Source organism: Amphiura filiformis, chromosome 1, assembly GCF_039555335.1.
Source record: "Amphiura filiformis chromosome 1, Afil_fr2py, whole genome shotgun sequence".
Lineage (NCBI taxonomy): Eukaryota > Metazoa > Echinodermata > Ophiuroidea > Amphilepidida > Amphiuridae > Amphiura > Amphiura filiformis.
Window position 1 is genome coordinate 72,133,869 of NC_092628.1, and position 21,024 is coordinate 72,154,892.

At 36.1% G+C, this 21,024-nt stretch overlaps 1 protein-coding gene across 1 annotated transcript in view; it reads left to right on the plus strand.

Moving 5' to 3' along the window:
- The window catches only part of LOC140152783 (clathrin heavy chain 1-like), a 54,925-nt gene extending 38,365 nt beyond the window's left edge, over positions 1-16,560 (plus strand). The window contains 14 exon segments of the mRNA XM_072175279.1: positions 1,174-1,296; positions 3,098-3,332; positions 3,792-3,937; positions 4,354-4,537; positions 5,594-5,786; positions 6,363-6,520; positions 7,198-7,362; positions 7,786-8,061; positions 8,664-8,813; positions 9,287-9,457; positions 10,039-10,281; positions 10,771-10,992; positions 11,528-11,603; positions 12,330-16,560. Coding sequence (XP_072031380.1) covers positions 1,174-1,296; positions 3,098-3,332; positions 3,792-3,937; positions 4,354-4,537; positions 5,594-5,786; positions 6,363-6,520; positions 7,198-7,362; positions 7,786-8,061; positions 8,664-8,813; positions 9,287-9,457; positions 10,039-10,281; positions 10,771-10,992; positions 11,528-11,603; positions 12,330-12,472 — 2,485 coding nt within the window. The 3' untranslated portion in view covers positions 12,473-16,560.
- The last annotated feature ends 4,464 nt before the right edge of the window (positions 16,561-21,024 follow it).

The window sequence follows — 21,024 nt, forward strand, 5'->3', positions numbered from 1 at the left end:
TTGTTGGAGCCTATCAACATTGGTTGGTAGGGGAGGTCCTGGGGATGGGATATGGCTTTAAGGAGGGTTCGAGCTACATGCACATAGATGGAATAGTAGGTATAAATTTTGCAAGGTTTAACCAGCAGGATCAGATTCTTTCTAATAACCTGCTACCTTCCTGTATGCCTTGCTAGATTAATAGGGGTAGTTTGAGACCATGTGCTTACTATATAATAGGACATGGTTATAGAAGCTCCTTACAATTCTTCAGGGGTGTGATTTTTCCGGATTTTTCCGGATTTTTGGGATTAAAAAAAAAAAAAAAAATCCGGTTTTTTCAAAAAAAAAAAAAAAATTTTTTTTTTTTTTTTTTTTTTTTTTTTTTTTCGCTTTTGGAGTGGCCCTGGACCAAGAGCTAAATGCTTAACAGAGATGTCACATTTCCGGAATTTTCAGTTTCCAGATATGAGAAAATCTCCAATTTTAAAATGAAAATTCCTTAGAACCCTGACTGGATGATTTATAGACACACTGTACTGTGCAAAATGGTGATGCAATTTCTCATGTGTATGTGAATGATATGATACTGGAAGTATGTATTCACAGATAATAAATGTTTTCTCATTTTTGCATTTTACCCCATGAAATTGCATCTCCAGTCGTGCTCAAGTGTGTAAAACCCTCTGGCTTTAGGGGCTTCGCCTCCCCTGACCGGGCGTTGCCCCTGGATTCCCACCAGGGGCCCTTAAGTTGGCCCCTGGACCCCGGCCGCAACAGGCGAGAGCTCCGCTCGCTTCGCTCGCTCCGCTTCGCAATTTCATTGCCTTGGGGTTTTTTTCAAAAAGCACCAATCACACCCCTGATTCTTACTGATTCTGAAGCTTTATTTATACATTTATACAGGACTCAAAGTGCATTTTAGAGGTCTTAAGATTGTACTCTTTTTAAACTTGATCTTGGAGATGCATGTAATTGCCACCCTTTACATATAGAAGAAGTTATTCTGACTGAAAACACTTGAAGAATACAGCATGACCATTTTAGAATTTACAGTCTGATAATTTTCAGAAGAAAATGATCTGGCCTCTAAATTTTAAACAAAAATATACACAGTGATATACAGATGAGATATTGATTATGGCCAGGAATTTCTAAATATGTATTCCATTTGTTATTATTTGCTACACGCAGGTTGAAGTTATTGCTGCCATGGTTAGAAACTCGCATTCACGAGGGAAGCACAGAACCAGCCACTCACAACGCTCTAGCCAAGATTTACATTGACAGCAATAACAATCCAGAAAGATTCCTAAGGTAAGGCAAAGCTTGGTTGGTTTATTTTGACATATTCATAAGGCCAAAAAAATGGTTTGTCTCAAAGCTTGCGCGCGCATTTGTAAAATCGCGCGACATGAAAAAAAAGAAATGTGGACATTTTTTTTATTTCAAAATTTTTTTTTTTTTCAGAATTTTTCTCAAAAAAAAAAAATTTTGTGACTATGGAGCTTAATTTTCATTGCTAGATTATTTATTTACCTTGAAACATCGTTGTAAAGATGATATAAATTCAACAAAATATCAAGCTTTCACATTACTCTCGCTGGAAAATGGAAAATCAGTTGTCATTATTTTGTGTATAAACCAAAAAGTAGCCACTTCCGCTGATTTTGTTTACTTTCTGTCTCATATTTGTTGTCAAAATCAACCCTAAATATTTAAAATGATCTACATAAATCATGAATACGTGAAAACATTATATTGGAATTTTTGAAGGATTATGATGTGAGAAAATAAAGTCCAATTCAATGAAAATAAACTTGCAGTGAACAAGACGGATATCAATCCAAGATGGCCGCCTACAGTAGTAACACACACGACACACGGCAAGATTTTGTGTCAGAGTAGGTGTAAAATAAATTTAAAATATTGATAGTTTGCATGTCATTTCTTACAAAGAAATGGACATATTTTATCAACAATATTCCCAACATAGTATTTAGTGAAGGTAAGGCTAAAATTCCACCCAATAATATGGGAAAATATGAGTTTTTTACAACTCAAGTGAGACTACTTTTTTAAGCTTATGGTGCCGAATATTGGAGACCTTGACGGTATTCACTGTTATGAATGTTAAAAATCGCACCTTGTTAACTAGCAAATCCTCATGTAAAGTCCCCCCCATTTTCGGGTCATTTTCACCCAAAAAAGGGTGGCACTATGCTCGCGTCAGTACAGAAATTTCAGCAGATTAGTTGTGAATTCAAAATGCATAAAAAAATGCAAGAAAACAACTTTAATTTCTGTGCCTCAATTTGGTCTCCCTTGCTTTCAATCTTCATGGAGCAACCAATGACTTTCATTTTCAGTTGATGAGATGAAAGCATGGTCAGCTCCTAGAGCAAAATGTGGTGTTTTAGACAAATGCTGTTTCGGTTTTGGTTGGACAGTGTTTCGCAAAATTACCAACATTAGTTTTATTACTTTTATTGCTGTTTTACAATTAATTACATTAAGTCAAAAAAAACAAAATGCATTTCGCATTTGTTTTCAAACCACTTGTGAGCTTTGAGACAAACCTTTTTTGGGGGCGCCTAATGTCAAAATCATGTGATGGGATGAGTGATGTATAACAGGTTGATAGTCAAATTGCAGAAGGGCCTTCACCATTAAAAAAAAAAAGGAGTGCTGATCTCTCAATAGACCATTTCAGGACTTACAAAAAACACTGATCATCTCTTGAATTTCAAACATCTTCAAATAATCATTTTCTGGCATTTTGAATGCTTATTCGACCATGCCGTGGACACCATCAATTTACTGTGTCAAGAAAGAGCAACACGATGCATGATTGCTGTGACCATCATACCACCATGCCATCATCGAATGTACTGTCGCCGGTGTGTGATTAGTTGGTGTGTTGTTGTTTACCGCACATAAAATCTTTCTGAAATAATTTCCAAAGAAATATCAATCAACTGCTGCAAAGCAACCATATTGTTCATGTTTACTGCGTCTTATTCATCTATTACCTATATTATGTTCTTTGTTATATAACTGCCAATCTTTGTGTGAAAACATTTAATCACCATTTCTTAATGTTGATGTTACTTTCCAGGGAGAACCAGTATTACGACAGTCTTGTGGTAGGCAAATACTGCGAGAAACGAGATCCCCACCTGTCTTGCGTTGCCTATGAACGAGGGCAGTGTGACCGCGAGCTTGTCAAAGTCTGCAATGAGAATTCCCTGTTCAAGAGCGAGGCGCGCTACCTGGTGCGTCGCCGTGATATCGAGCTGTGGGCTGAAGTTTTGCAAGAGGATAACCCGTACAGAAGACAACTTATTGATCAAGTAAGATGCTTTCCATTTGTATACCTAAATATTGTAAACAAATACTTGGCGTGTTGTGACTTTTTAATGGGTCAAAGGTGAAATGATGAAATATGGTCAGCATGACCACTTTGTAATAGGTGTATCAAGTCCGTAGAATGGCCACCCTGTGATAAATCTTTGCAAGTATTTTTTTATGTCAACCATATATGGTAGGCATTAGCAGCTGAAATCTGGGAGATATTGCTGACGAAACTTAAGTCAGACACAAGTGACCTGGTAACTGGGGTCACCATAGATAGCTGGATAGATTGAAATTAATGATCCCTATATGAAATTAAATTGACTTTTGAAGTTGAAGTAAGATGCCCCTTTAGTGTTCTGATAACATATTATATCTTAAGATTTTTAGATAAAATAATAACATTCAAGTACTACAGTAGAAGACTAACTGTTCATCTTATTGTGTCATTGTCACAGGTTGTTCAGACTGCATTGTCCGAGACCCAGGATCCGGAGGATATTTCCGTGACCGTGAAGGCTTTCATGACAGCTGACTTACCTAATGAGCTAATAGAGCTATTGGAGAAAATTGTCCTGGAAAATTCTGTCTTCAGTGACCACAGGTAGGTTCATTTCATTTCTTCAGGTAAGACCTTGGATACTCAGGACAATTCCACAGATAATTGTTAAACTCATTTCAAAAATCAAAATAGAGTAGAAATGTAAATTTCAAAAAGCTGCAAAATTGAAGAATTTTCAGTGTTCTTTAGTATTCTGGGTTTTTATTTTCATTTGGATATTCCATGATGTTATGCTGTCATGACAGTTCCAATATATGAAAATAATTATTATTTGGTCATAATAATTGTCTTCAAGGGATTATGAGTTGCAATGCATTTTGCATGGATACAATACTTACCTGAAAGTGAATAAATCAAGCCAGGGAATGTTAAGAATACAGTTTTACACAATAATCTGGTTCAAAATATTAGGCTCATGTCAAGATTTTCATCTCTGATGCTTTGATTTATTACCACAGAAACCTTCAGAATCTGCTGATCTTGACAGCCATCAAAGCAGATAGAACACGCGTCATGGAATACATCAACCGACTCGACAACTACGATGCTCCTGATATCGCCAACATAGCTATTGGTAGTGAACTGTATGAAGAAGCTTTTGCCATCTTTAAGAAATTTGATGTCAACACATCTGCCATTCAGGTTAGTATGAGAGTGCTTCATTGGGTTAATGTTCTTAGATTGAGTGGAAGGGAAATGTACTGTATTTGTTGATTTCAGAGATCATATCCAGGGCCTCAATTTCGACGAGACTCACAGAATCGATTCTCACAATGATTCTCGTAAGATTTGGTTGGGAGAATCAACTTCACTCATTGTATCATACAGTAAGTGTTGCGACTATGATGGATTTTGATTCTCGCAAACCAAGACGAAATCGAGGCCCTGATGTCAGATAACAGACACTCTGTTCCATGTAGGATCATCAATCATCATTAGATCCTTCTTACTTGATTCACAAACTCAGTTGTGTTAACTTAACTCCTGCTGCAGATTCAAATATTCGGATATATTCAGAATCTAGATGATTAAGTCACCTCTTAACATTCAAAACAAGCAAATAAATGAAGAAAAGCATCTATCTTTCTAACTGTATACGCCGTAGAAGTGACGTAGTTAATCGGATTAACTACCATAGCAATAGATGAATACAATTTTGTCTATACCGCCATGCACTACAAGGTTCACGCGCTACCGATGCATTGAACCATAGATGTCAAAGAAAGGCTGATCACTCGCACCTGTTAGAAACTTAGATAAGTATCTTTGAAAAGAGCGGTATTGTATTCAATCTATGTTTGCTGACATACACAGGTGATTAGTACAGTCTGCTTGTAGTGCAGGGCGGTCTATTAAAAAATTGTATTCATCTATTGCTATGGTAGTTAATCCGATTATGACGTCACTTCTACGGTGTATTGGTAGAGCATCTTTCAAACATTTATATTCATTGACCAAAGTGGCATTTTTAACTATGGATTAATATCAATCACAGTAATTTCAGTTCTTCAACAACAACTACCTTAGTGTCTATTTTGCATATACTTTTATTGTGAATATCCAACAGGATAGGGGTGGGGGACAGTCTGAGCTTAGTTCTGTATTTTTTCAAAGCTAATTGTAAGCTGTACAAGTGATGTACTTTGAGTTTTTATTGTTGCTGCACTGTCTTAATTATCAATGTATTTCCCACAACAGGTTTTGATTGAGCATATTCAGAACCTTGACCGTGCATATGAGTTTGCTGAGCGTTGCAATGAGCCAGCAGTATGGAGTCAGCTAGCCATGGCTCAGATGAAGGCAGGCATGGTGAAGGAAGCTATAGATTCTTACATCAAAGCAGACGATCCATCAACGTATATGGATGTTGTAGAAGCTACACACAAATCTGGTATGTACCAGCCTGGTTATCTCATTGTCCAATCTTTTCATGTTCTGTATTCTGTCTTGCATTGAGGCCTACCATAAACACAATGTGTTTCCAAATTCTTAGTTGTATTGCTCCAGCAGATTTGATTAGAAAAGCAAAAGTTGTTACTGTGTAGTACATACATTTCTGGCGTGGTTACCACAGTCCACCACGTTTTTGTTCACAACATCTAAATGAGACATATCTCGGGTGTTGAATTTTACTGGGGTAACAATATGAGCTTCCTGATACCAAAATCCTAGTTTGATGAAGGAATTACACATTTGACAAGATGGACATGTCAAAATTTTATTCAATTGTAATTCTTCTATCTTTCTTGATCCAATCTGCCTCTGTTTATCTATCAACCTATTTTCAGCAAAATAAAAGAAATCTATAATGTGAACCCATTTACCATAGTCGTGGACCAGTTGGGGTTGAGTACTTGCTATTTCACAAGAATCAAATTCTAGTGGCTAATCAGTACAAAATGTCTAAAGCTGCTTGCTTTAATTTACCTCCACTATGTACTAATACATCATCTTAATTATACCACAGGTAACTGGGAGGACCTGGTCCGCTACCTCCAGATGGCTAGGAAGAAGGCCCGTGATGCTTTCGTTGAAACCGAGTTGGTGTTTGCTTTTGCTAAAACAAAACGTCTAGCTGACATGGAGGAGTTCATCTCAGGACCAAATCATGCACAGATTCAACAGGTATAATTTTAGGAAAAGAACATGAATTAAAACACTTTACTCTGTAGAACTGGTTTAAGTGTCAAAGTTGATGGGTTTTTTATCCCATCAGGACATTTGAATCCTTCAGGGCATAATCCCGGCATATCATACAAGCAATTGCAGCATGTGATTTAAAAATCTTTAGTGATCATTAGCGTATGATCAGTTGCTTTGAGCGTCTAGTCGTGGCTAGCGATGTAGCGACAAAGTTGCCTTCAAGTCAACTGATTGTGATTTCACGCTAGGTCTTGCAAGCGACTTACCGATCAGATATCTGATTTTCTGAAAAGCCACAGAAGTTCCGTCGCAAAAATGCTAAAATGCTACACTCTTTGCGTTTCTTAGTATGATATTGGAATTAGATGATTGCACATGGATTGAACATTTGTTCCAATTCAGCAATAGTTTTAAAATATCTTACCAGAAAGTGAGTTAATTTGTGTTGATCAGATTTCCTTACCCAAGTTTTCTGATGAATATCATCATCTTGTTTTAAAGCGGGGACAATTCTGGTACAACTGAACTGAGGCACTGATGTTCAGTAGCCTTGAAAAAGTTTTTACATAGGAGAGTCTTTTTATAAATTTATACTGTAATTGTAAACTTGTGGCAGATAAGAGTGGTTTTCTAAACCTGTCACTGTTTTCTACTTCCAGGTTGGCGACCGTTGCTATGAGCAAGGCATGTATGAAGCAGCCAAACTACTGTACAACAATGTATCCAACTTTGGCAGACTAGCATCAACATTGGTCCATTTGGGAGAGTACCAGGCTGCTGTAGACAGTGCGCGAAAGGCCAACAGCACACGCACATGGAAAGAGGTATGTCAACTTTCAACTCTGTATTCTTTTTCAGAAAAAGATAAATGAATGACTCTTTAAGTGTACTACTTACAGTTGTGGATATTATTACATACCAGAGGTGAGGTAATACTTGTATTCAAATGTATATGAGAGGTATAAAGATGGTATGTTGTAATGATAAAAATGCTTTGTTGGCTTTTACCATATTAAAGATATTTACCTGCAACAAAAGTGAAAACAGTTGATAAGGTGACAAACTATCTTTACCATCAAGAATCTATTATTAATCTTTATTAGATTCATTTACATGATTTATGTAGAAAGTAAACAAATAGCATTCAATGTTAATGCTTTCTTACAAATATCAAACTTGTCATGGTGAAAGCGTGGCCATCACATCATTTCTCATTGTGTACCCATGTTCTTTGTCCCCACCCACAGGTCTGCTTCTCGTGTGTGGATGGAGAAGAATTCCGTCTGGCTCAAATGTGCGGTCTTCACATAGTTGTGCATGCTGATGAATTAGAAGAATTAATCAATTACTACCAGGATCGTGGTTACTTTGAGGAGCTGATTCAGCTGCTTGAGGCAGCGCTAGGTCTAGAGAGAGCCCATATGGGCATGTTCACAGAGTTGGCTATACTTTATTCCAAATACAAGCCATCAAAGATGCGAGAGCATTTGGAACTCTTCTGGTCTCGAGTTAACATTCCAAAGGTAAGGAGATTTCAATTTAAAACAAATTATTTAACCTGAAGTAAGTTTTATTACTTGAGTTATATTAACCCCAATACAGCATTGGTAGGTTGTTTTTCAAGTCCTATTCCATAGGTAGTGTCCATATTTGTAGTCAGCAATTTTGAGAACAATTTATCATGACTCTGTCGTATTAACTTAGAAAATATCTACTTTTGCTCCATCTATCACTCTTACTTTCCGGATCTGGAATGCCACTAGAGTAAAACTTTGCATTGGAGTGCACACTTTCAGTTTATTCTTACGGTTTGACACAAGGGATTAACATTTTCTTGAGCAGAAATTGAGAGAATACTAAACTGGACAATATGTTACAAGTTGGAACTTTTTCATGAAAAGATGAGGCTGCTGTTTCAAATTTTGTTTACTATCCCATTCACTGTAACAACAATCATTCACTCCAGTGTCAGAGGGAGGGTGAAGAAATCCACAGAATAGCCGCCAAGTTATGATAGCACTCCAACTGACAGAATATGATGAGAGAATCATAGAGAATGTATCACTTCATAGTGCATTCACAAGCTTTTTCCAATAACACAAATCTTTCCGTTGTTTTTGTTCAGGTACTTCGTGCAGCCGAGCAAGCTCATTTGTGGGCCGAGCTTGTGTTCCTCTATGACAAATATGAGGAGTATGATAATGCCATAGTAACCATGATGGCACATCCTACTGATGCCTGGAGAGAAGGTCACTTCAAAGATGTTATCACAAAGGTAAGCAAGTATTCAAGCATGTAGCCCTTTACTAAAGCACAGTCAAATGTCTTGTTGTGGGAGAGTGAAAACGATTTACACCCTACAAACACTAAACAGTTTTTATAAGAGTATCAAACATGCTGGTTTTATCAAAGGTTATCACAGGGGGCTCAAGTTAACAATAGGTCAAATGGGTTTTTATCTATATAATTTAGACAGCTGAACTACCATACATTAAACTTTCTCACAAGGTGATGGAAAGTGTTATGTTGAAGCACTACCCACAGGCCAAAGTTGTGTTTGATCCCACAAGCTTCGGTGATGAGTCAGCTCTTACTGTTGCACTGGCATACCCCTTCTTAAGTTGACTTAGTCCTTTGAGGATCAAGCTACAAATTAGCTCGCATTGAAGATTTAACTATTTTGTCCTCTGCCATGGTAATATTCCTTTACATTTTTGCATAACATTCTGTTACATTTGCCCCTTATAGGTTGCCAATATAGAGTTGTACTACAAAGCCATTCAGTTCTACCTGGACTACAAGCCTATGTTATTGAATGATTTACTGACGGTACTTATTCCACGTATGGACCACACCAGAGCTGTAGGACTATTTGGCAAATTGGGACAGTTACAACTTGTCAAGCCATATCTTAGACAGGTAAGAAAGCTCAACTAAGTTTTTCAAAATTTCTTTGCAAAAGAGTACAGTCATGTTAAAATATTACGGAAGAACTAATTCTTGGTTCCTTCCAACTTGAGTCATCTTGCCTCCTTGTTTTCACCTTGTGGATTTTGACTGATCAGAACAGTTATTGTCTGCATTCAAACAAACCCAATTTTCATCTGGTTACCAGGCTTTGTGCTAAGCTGCATTTTTGCATACTGGACGCACTAAAGAACACTTTGGATGCATTAATTTTGCGTAAGTGACAAGTAATTAATGCGTCAGTTTCGACACAACGACCAATATCGTACTATGAACAAATTGATAAATAATGCATCGCTTACAATGGAGAGAAAATTATCGGACTTCTGCAGGATAGGTGTGCATCATATAGCTGTAGAATTTGGCATACTTAATTACTTCAAATCAAATTGCATGTCCAATCCATGGATCAATCATGATGAGGATCTTATGATGAGGATCTTAATTCTCACTTCTAATCTTCATTTAAGCTAAGTGGACCCTTTACTTTTTGGCCTTGATGCTAACCCTACTGGTTACATTGATGTTGACAGGTCCAGAGTCACAACAACAAAGCCATCAATGATGCCCTGAACTCCTTACTGATAGAAGAGGAAGACTACCAAGGCCTGCGTGCCTCCATAGATGCTTTCGACAACTTTGACAACATTGCACTTGCCCAGAAGCTAGAGAAACATGAACTGATAGAGTTCCGTCGCATTGCTGCATACTTATACAAGCGCAATAATCGCTGGAAGCAAGCTGTGGAACTGTGCAAGAAAGACAAATTATTCAAGGTGAGTGAGGGGTTGTTAATATTTTAGTTTGAAAACTAACATATTGTCTGTAATAAACGCCCAGGTGTTGCATTTTTCCAAAAGGGGGCGTTTATTAGAAGTGAATTGTCATTGAGAAAAACTTCAAAATCGGGTTAAAATTCCCAATGGGGAGTGTTTGTTACAGACAATACGGTATTTGGTATCTTACATAATTAAGAAGGAATGTTGGTACATATCAGTCAAAAGAGAAGTCTGTGCAGAATTTAATTTGATGGTGTCTTCTGTGGAGGTAAAGATCAATCGATCAACTGAGTGATGTACAAAGTTATGTTGTACCCACCATTGTAAAATGGTATCACTGACTCTTACAGGCCCACACACATGTTCACAAATGTTGTCAATTTAATTAAGTAAGTGTGTGTGATTAAGATTTTGATTGGGGATGAAGTTATATTCTTTAACTTGGTAAATGATTCTTGAATTCTGCTCTTGTTATTACCTACCCAGGATGCAATGCAATATGCTTCAGAATCAAGACAAATCGAGATAGCTGAGGAGCTAATAGCCTGGTTCTTGGAGCAAGACAACTTTGAATGCTTCAGCGCTACTCTGTTCAACTGCTACGATCTGCTGCGACCAGATGTTATATTGGAATTGTCATGGCGACACAATATCATGGACTTTGCCATGCCATATATGGTGCAAGTTATGAGAGAATATCTTTCAAAGGTGAGGCCTAGAAATATGTTTCGCATAGTTTTGTGAAGCCTCCTTTATTTATACAGCCTAGCTTTGCTGTTGGTAGGAAAAACAACTAAAAATATTTTGGGGTTGGTATTTTGCTCAAATATTGTAACTTTTTAGATGTAAAAATATGCCATTCAAGTATTTTTGCATCAGTGAGATGTTCCTAGTGAATGTGTCTTGAATTTGTGAACCAGATAACTAAGGAGAGATGGGATTCACACATATGCGCACTAGTAATCCTGATTGGCTCTGTGAGATCTGTAGAGTTGGGAACAACATAAAGCCAGCTCAAGAAATGGCATGTGTTGATGATACGTGGGTAGCCTGGGATTAACTATGAATAATTACTGCAATTCATTTATCATTTTAATATCATTAATGATTACTTTTACCTCATCAAAGTTCTTTGATTATTTAAATTATTATTATTCTACACATGTTGTATTTTGTCCTATGATAAGCAGTTGTGATAACAATATTAAAACAACTAAACCAAATTGTTGCCCTTGTTTTACAGGTTGATAAATTAACAGAATCTGAGAAAGAAAGGAAAGAAGAAGAGCAATCACTAGAAAACCAACCCTTAGTCTATGGTAAGTACTCGCTCACAAAATTCTCTGTTTTTAATTAAAAGCTGATGAGATTCAATTAATTTAAATAAATTAAATCAATTTGCATACCATATTACTTAAAATGCTACAAGGCTGTTTTAGTCTGTGGAAAGGATAATTGCTTAACATTGAGAAATATAATGAATTTTGGCTTGGTTCTAAGAAATTAGCACAGGTATTAGACATAAAGTCTGCACAAAAAGTAACGCAGCTGTTATAAATGCGCCTATAACTTATTTCCGCATAGAAAGAAGGACGATTTTGATACCCCATTTATCAAATTTCGTTCAATATTAACAACACTGTAGCGCCTTTGAAGAAAAATACCCGAATTTAAAAGTTGCAGTTTACAGCGATCGTGGTTATTACGCAAGCATTGTGGCACGTAACACCCTCCATTATCTTCGCTGAATCAATACAAATAGCTGCAACTTTTTAATTCGAGTATTTCTCTTTTAAAACACTGCTGCGCGTAAATAAATCATCCTTCTTTCTATGTTGAAATATTGTGAACACAATTATTAGTTCTGACGCTATAGGCATATTTATAACAGCTGTGTTGCTTTTTGTGCAGTCTTTAGATAAGCACAGAATCAGGACATTCTGATATACATCTTGTATTGTACTCTCTCATTCACACTTGTATTTTTGGTGATGATATTGTCCAATGATAACCACTATGTTATTGGTTCTCTCTCCTATCTACAGGTGAGCCCCAGCTGATGATAACAGCAGGCCCAGGCATGGGAATGCCCCCACAAGCTATTCCACCCCAAGGAATGCCCGGTATGGGCATGCCAGGTATGCCACCTGGTGTGCCACCTGGTGGCCAACAATATTACGGCATGTGATCACACAACATAATAATATATAGGAAGTGAATATAGTAGTATCTTTTAAGTGAAAAAAAAAATTGGGATATTTTATACAAAGAAATGATAAAAGCTATCAGATGAACTATGCTTCAAAATGTGTATACAATGTTGGGTCACTCAAAACCAGCCACTAAAAGTTGTTTGAAAAAAAAAAGAAGTGTTAAAAGTCATTCCTAATCTGTAGTAGACTTGTCGTACCAATTTACGAGGGAGGGATATGACTATACTCACTGGTATATAATTATGAGAGATGTAATATATTATGAGATGAATGGATGGATATTGTCACAGGGTGTGAGTGGGTCATGATGAGGTCACAAATATACCACCTGTCACAGAGATAACAATGGTATCAAGGTGCTGGGGTTGAATAGGATGAATGGAAACACCAGCATCACCGAAACATGAGCACTAAACATGTATGATGAACCAAACAAAGCACCTGATCAGTGGACAAATCATTGCAAATAGTGAAGTACTTGCAAACAAAAAATATTCAAAATGAAGTCAAGTCAGTATTGAGAAAATTCTACCTCAGTACTTCGCTGATAAGTCAATTTGGGATATCTGGACAAATGATTGGTAATCACCTTTTGTACTCACTGGAGTTGGTTTGATGTTACATTAGATATATAAGTGAGTATACAACCGAGTAAGTTGTCAGCAGTCTTATGCTTGCATGACTTATTTTTAGTAAGAAACAAAGAGATTAAGTTTGTAGGTATAGAATTCTAAGTTAGCTGCCTCTATTACTGCCATATATGTGGGTCATAATGAAATCTTGTATTAAAAGGAAGTTGTAACATTTGACTTAATTGTATTTTTGGTATACATGCAAAGACCTCATTGCTTCTATGTACATTTATGCATATAGCAAATTTGCCGACTCTTATCTGTGGAGTTTGTTCCAGCATTATAAATCCATAGGCTCAATCCCTTGCATTCATTCAGCATTATGGTCAGGTCAATGGTTATGTTCCGACCTGACCATTTTTAGGCTTCCTTGTACAATCATGAATTAATAAAACTTAAGTTAGCTCTTTGTATATAAGATTTGCGAGCTAACTGTAGGCAATGCCAATGACTTGTAGGTAGGTACTATTCAATTTACTGATGATACAGATGAGAGAAATATCTAAAACAAAAGCAAACTACAATGATTAATTAGTACTTTTTAGAGTGATGAAATAAATGATTGGTTGGATAGTTCCAGGAGAAATTATAGTGGAACTTGTGAAAATGGTATCCACAGTATTTTGTTATTGGATTTTTAGTCAAGAAAAAAAAAACAATTTGTAACAAAAAATAAACCAGCTCACTAGTTATACTCAGTAAACCGATGGAAATCGTGCCAAAGATATGCTTAACTTTTGACGGAAAGTGTAGTTTGGCTGTGCATACGCTCGGAGACGGAGCGAACCTATTCCCTCCTTTTTTGTATGAATCATGTCAACATCCTAACTATAACCATACTGCATTTCTTCACATGGCTGTATGTATCGCAAATTTGCCATCACAAAGAAAATAAACATAATTATGTGTAATTAATCCATTCTTACAAAAAAAAATAATCAATTCTTGTGAATTGGAAAAAAAAATGGGAAAAAAAGTGACAAAGTATGGATCAAATTGTGGTTTGATACTTTGTACAGTCAGCCGTGATACGCACATTTCCAAGTAGATAATAGCGAAAATATAAACTGTAGAGTGTAGTATTAGAAGTAGTAGTAGTGTATAAAGTTGTAGATTTAGTCAAGTAGTATTTGTAAAATGTACTAAAGGTGAATTATCAGTGTAAAATATTGTTTCCTTCTGGAACATGTTTGTTTGATGTACAAAAACTTTAACGATGAATCAATGCATTTTGTAAATGCTTTTTGTTGATATTGTGATCATGCAAGTAGTGACCACTTGAAAACTGACCACATCATTTGGCCTAGTAGTAGATGCAGCTATCAGGGAATATAGAAAGCCTAACATGTTTATGAGTGGCAAATGGCTTGCGCCTCGGCTAGTTATTGTTGATGCTTTGGCAGGCTATACCTTTTGGGAATGAACTTGTAAAACGACATAAGATATTTTTGTTTGTTTGCATGTTTTTTCATTTATTGTCATGTAATCTCCCTCCCCGCATTGGTAACTTGTTACAGCATTAGATCAACAAAAAGCACCATATAGTGTGTGATCTGTTGAGTTTGGTGTTTACCCAAGTTATCATATTTGCACTAAAAATCTTGTTACTGTCTTACTGATCCCAGCACAATATCAGAAAATGGTGTTCACACCACAAAAAAAATCAATATTAGATACTAGAATATAGTAATGTGAAGACATTTCAAACAGTAGTTCAACCCACCAAATAATATTTATACTGCACTCAAGTATATCTTAGGTAAATTATATTGAGTATACCTCTTATCTGTCTTTTATTTTATAATTTACATTCCTTATGAATCAAGTGTGACCGAAAAGGTGGTAGAATGAAATTTTGTGGCCAATTTTGAGGGGGAAATGAAGTGGCTGGCTGGTGAGTACCAAATAATGGTGACAATGTCCAGTATATATATTATATATATACATATTGTGATGTCAATTTTATAGGCAAATATGACAAGGATGATTTCCATGTACATGTGTAATCTAGTTAATCCTAATATACTTTGATGAGTTGTAATTAGCATTGGATTGTATTAAACATTCTCGGGCTAAATCGCTAAGTAGGCTGTGTTATGTATTGAACCTGTCTACTTTAATACTGAATTAATCTGGCTTATTTATAAGCACAGATTGAACTAAAAGATGGATGCCTGCGTGGTTTACAACTGATCAAAGTATAACTACAGGTCAAATCCGAATTGAGAACTTCATGAATGTGACTTATTATAAAACCTATTTTTGTCTGTCTGTTTGGAATGGTTTATGATATAGATACATCCAACTTGTAAAGTGTAATTTGCGTATTATGTTCATAAAACGAAAAACAAAAAAAATGTATAATTAGCGATGGTGGAGATATCAATGTGAATGACTTGTTCTGATGCAAAGTAACGGACCTAACCAAATCAGTAGAATTGATTCCTAGAAGTGGGGATTAGGAATATAGGAAGTCTTGATAAGGACTGCCGTATACATAGAAAAGGCTGAAACTGCCGGCATATCATTGTAATCATAATCATTATTTTTTCACGTTTTGGTTACAACTTTTATTTTGAGAACATTTTCTTCCTTTTGGCATGTAATGATATTTTATTTAATGAATTGAAATTTTAAGAAGGCCTAAAAATAGCAGAAATATAATTGCAATTATTTGTGATTTGCAAGTCAAAAGCTTGCAACGTGAACAATTGAGATGGTTGATGGTCTATTAACACATGTTGTTATAGGGACAAAATCAAAATGTGCATACTAAAAACAAAAACAATCCTTCAGAGAAAAAAATTGTCGGAAATTCAATGACTGACATCAAAAATTATATCCTATTTTTAGGCCTATGAATTATATATACATATATATAGACACAAAAAGCATATTCCACAACTTTTAGAAATGTCTAATAGTGATGATATTGATCATATTAAAAATGTGATTGAGCTATTATAATTGTTATTAACTTGTGTAGTTTATAGTAGAAACTTGATTCCAAGCAGATTTTATGTACTAGCTATTATTTCTATCATACACAACCCCATCCTCCATCCAAAAATTCAGAGAGTAAATTCTATATATGATGTACCAATGTAGTTATAAAAATGCAGGTAACAATGCTCGTTCCTTTTTTGTTTTTAGTTAATTGTCTGTGTTAGCTATAATTTTGTGTAACCAATGTATAAATATGAGGCATAAAACCTGGTCATTCAAAACTAGAAGTGTCCTGCATGCAATTTACTCTAAATTCTAAGCATGCACTGCTGTTGTTGATGCTTATAGCACACTAGCTAGGGGTACCAGTTCATCATCATAGCTGTCTTGTATACCGACAATGTGTATTACCAAAGGCAGCTGTGGTGGAAATGAGAATGGTCTGTTTGACGAGATGAGAAATAAATAAAAAGCTAGTCATGTAATTTTGTTGGTGCCATTTTTAAAAGCAGAGGGTTGGGGTTGTAAATCATTGTATGATACGATATGATATGTCTTGCATATAATTGTTGTCAGATTTATGTCAAGTAGTTCATGCTCATAAATTCAGATGACTGGATATGCCAGAAATGTCTGCAAGGCATTGATCAAGTCAAGACAATTGCAGGCTGTGTGAAGATACTACTACCATATAAAAATTCAGAGCACTCATAACATCATTTCACTAAAATAGGGTATCTTACACCATGTCGACATACTTTGTATTGGTCATACAATGATTTTCAATTCCAAAGCAAATATTGGGGTGACTCCCAAGTGGGTAACATTGGTATATAATGTATGTATTGTAATATGTACTCGGTGTTTGATAGAAACAAAAAGTGTAACAATTTGGTTCAATCTCTTGTAACATAGTTAATTGCTATGTGAAAGGGGGTCAACATGTGATTTATTAATCTATCAATAAACAACATTTAATTTTTTTGAGGTATATAATTGTGCCCGGTTAAAAAAAATGAACACATTTGCCTCCTTAAGGGGGTATTACACCCCTGCCAAATTTTGTGCCTATTTTTGCATTTTTCTCAAAAATTATAGCTCATTGGTGACAAGTAAGATATGTATATTATAGGGGCAAGGACTACAACTACTGCACTGAAAATTTTATTTCAGCACAGACAACGTTTGTGGAGTTTACAGTCAAAAATGAGGGAAAACCAATATTTGATCAATAAATCAAAAACTACTTGCCTTGAGTTGCTGAATTTTAAGTGCAGTAGTTGTAGTCCTTGCCCCTATAATATACATATCTTACTTGTCACCAATGTGCTATAATTTTTGAGAAAATGCAAAAATAGGCACAAAATTGGCCAGGGGTGTAGTACCCCTTAAGGAGACTGAATAAAATATCAAACCAAAAATATTGTGATGCAGAGAGTGGTCATTTTGTGTGTTGCATGTTTAAGTTCAAATAATATTTATTATAAGATGGCTCAAAGAAAATTCTAATTCTGTTAAACTCTTACTATGGACAAATGTGTCAGTGCTAATTTAGAGCTAATCTTATCAGGAGATGACAAATTTGATATTATTAAGGGGTACTACACCCCTGGCCAATTTTGTGCCTATTTTTGCATTTTTCTCAAAAAATATAGCGTATTGGTGACAAGTAAGATATGTATATTATTGGGGCAAGGACTAGAACTACTGCACTGGAAATTTATTTCAGCACAGACAACAGTTGTGGAGTTACAGTCAAAAATGAGGGAAAACCAATATTTGATCAATAAATCAATAACTACTTGCCTTGAGTTGTTGAATTTTCATTGCAGTAGTTGTAGTCCTTGCCCCTATAATATACATATCTTACTTGTCACCTATGCGCTATAATTTTGAGAAAAATGCAAAAATAGGCACAAAATTGGCCAGGGGTGTAGTACCCCTTAATACAACATGGTATAGAGAGAAATAATGTAAAACACTGGTCCCGAGGTCGAGGTGTTTGATGATTGATCATCTTAATACCAAGGGACCGATATGTTACGATATCCAATACAAACGATGTTGCAGTTTCACTATACGTACAGATCTTCCTTAGAGTGCAAAGCCTGTAAATAGCGAACATTCATAATTTTGAACTCGTGTAGGAACGATAAGGGTGCGTCTGTAATGGTTGTGCCACCAAAAATGACTTTGTTAAGCGCCCTGGGCGGTTAATGGAACAAATTCGGTAATAAAAATACTGCTGCTTATCCTGGAAACAGTCATTGAGAAAATCAAAAAGTGTTAATTGAATTTAAGTTTGTTTTTGGGTGTTAAAGCATCTGTTGGAATCCACATTTGAATATGTACAGTGCATATGCACAAAACAAAACACTGATTTATATAAGTGCAAGACATGTCCTGTCCAGATCCTATCTAGGGCACCTGTAAAGAAAGTAAACCTACTTATGAGACCATTTTTGGACCATAATGTACAAAAGGACCAGTGATTACACCTCAGATGATTACACTGACAAAATTTCATCGATATAGCTCCTTAACTTCTGGGTGATTTCAAAAACTTTTTGATACCCCCTCGTACAGCAGGTATACAGCTCCAATATCTTTGGATTCATTTATGGTTTGATACCATCGTCGTGGAGAATAATTGTTTTCCCTTTTTATAATAATGATTTTCGTTGTACAATCGTGATTAATATGTTGAACCAAAACATTATTTTTCAATTTAGGGCCTGCATACTGGTTCTCTATTGACGCGTCAAAATAACCAGGTGGCTCAAGTCAATGCAGCCAAGTAACCCGTATTGACTTTGATATGCCATCTAGTGGATGAGGTTAATTTAAGTACTCATACCATGATCCAGATGTGATTTGTCTGCTTTTTAATTGCAAAACGCTTTTACGCATAATTATATTAAAACCAAATGCATATGTCGGGTGAAGTTACTTTTGGGTGTATCTGTATTTTTTTATTCATGAATATTTGCACTTTTTAAGTTGAAAAAAGAACACGTATACCGTACCACCCCTACTCCACGCACGTTTGGTATGCGACAACATTATTTGGTTACAATCAAAGGAGTACTTTTTGTACAGTAATTACATACCTGGTGACAAAAACACCGCTTTAATTAAGGTGTATGTATATGTACGGATTGATTAAATGAAGGTTTCTTACAGAGGATTCTTCACAGTTCACCTCCCGATTTAATTAAAAAGTTCACACCATCGCACAGCATGCTCACCAGGAGCAGCCTTATAAACTGGAATTCAATTGGTAAATAGGACTAAATTATTTTATCAATGCTTATGACTTGCCTGTAATCATGGTAATAAAGGCCTATAGCGCTGTAGCAACGTCGATGCTGTATGTGACCCGTTCCCACAAATTTCGGAGCATGTCATGTTGCGCCAGATATACCATTGCTATAATTTGCACTTCCCTGCCGTTTGACGGGGTGAACATCGATATCACACTCTTCTTGACATCGCTTTCGTTATTTTGTAATAACATGATACCCTTCTTCACCCTTCGACAAAAAAGGGGTTCTGAAGTATCCTCCTGGGAGAACTGTCACACTAACTCTCAAAAAGGTTCTGGAGCCTCTTTCAACCAAAACAACTTCCTCAGAGTGATCAAAGATCCTTTATGATACCCTTAACGAACCTGAGATGACCAATAAAGAACCCATTTGGAACCTAAAGAGTGAATTGTCCTCGCTTTTATTAATATGTGATATCAATGTTCGCCCCACTAACGGCAGGAAAATGCCAATTATAGGAATGGTCTATATACCTTTGAAGATATGGTGCAGATTTGTCAAGAGTTCTTTAGGTAGTCAGCTGACAAGTTATGGAGAAAAGAATCCTTTTCTATCAAACTCGTGTGTTTTGATAAGTTTGGTATTACATCAAAAACCACTGAGATTAAAAACCATTATTTTTAAAGTAGGTCTGCCACGTTCCTCGCTTTGTGAGAACGGGTCACATTTAAGTGATGGAAAGGGGACGTTTGATTTGCTGTAGGAAGAGAAAACTCTTCTGAGAGAATAGTTAAATAAATTGATATAGCTTCATACACCATGGCATTTAGTCCTAGAAACAGATTGAAAAGGATATCTTACCAAGAAATTATATTCCGAGGACGAATTCTTTTGTGGCTGAAAATTTCTTTCCCATTAACGACACCTGATGCGCCTTAAATGAGTATGAATGAATGCAGGTTTAACTGTCATGAATGTTATTACTGAGCTGTTCCACCTGCACACCTTCTGACCATTGCTTGCGGGTCAAAGTACTTCTTTGAAATTATTGAGGTACCAGTTGCTCCTTACACATTTCAGTAGATTTCCTTAAAACACTTCATGATCAGAATCATATCGTTAGGCTACGTTACATTAAAATAGATTGATATGCGTCTCAACAAAATCAGCTTCTGCATGGTATGTTTATGGATTTCTTTGTCATATAATGAAAGAGCTGTCTGCAGATATTTACCCAATGTACAAAGTTTACCCAACCAAATTTTACCCCGTGCTCTAACGGATAAAATTTAGCTTGAGCTAAGCTCGAACCCAACGATCTATGTCGTTGGGTAAGGATCACCAAACTGTGTCAATAATGCCGCAAAGTGTATACATCGCACACCACAATGAAAGAGCATTAAAAACACCTGAAAATTGATTCATAAGTTCCAAAAGTACTCTTTTCAAATCACAGAATATGAACCCCCTTTTTCATAAAATCAACAAACCGATAATAAGTCATGCAGGCGCAGACACAAGCCACCCCACCCCAGGACAAAAAGACGAAGACGAAGAATGAAAGAAAATAGAAATGAGAAAAAGAGAAGAGACAAGGGAGAAATCAGTAGTAGAACAGTTAAATTGGACGTAATTGCGTAGGCCCAAGCCTTTAAAAGCCGAGTAATTCTGGGTAGGCCTGTG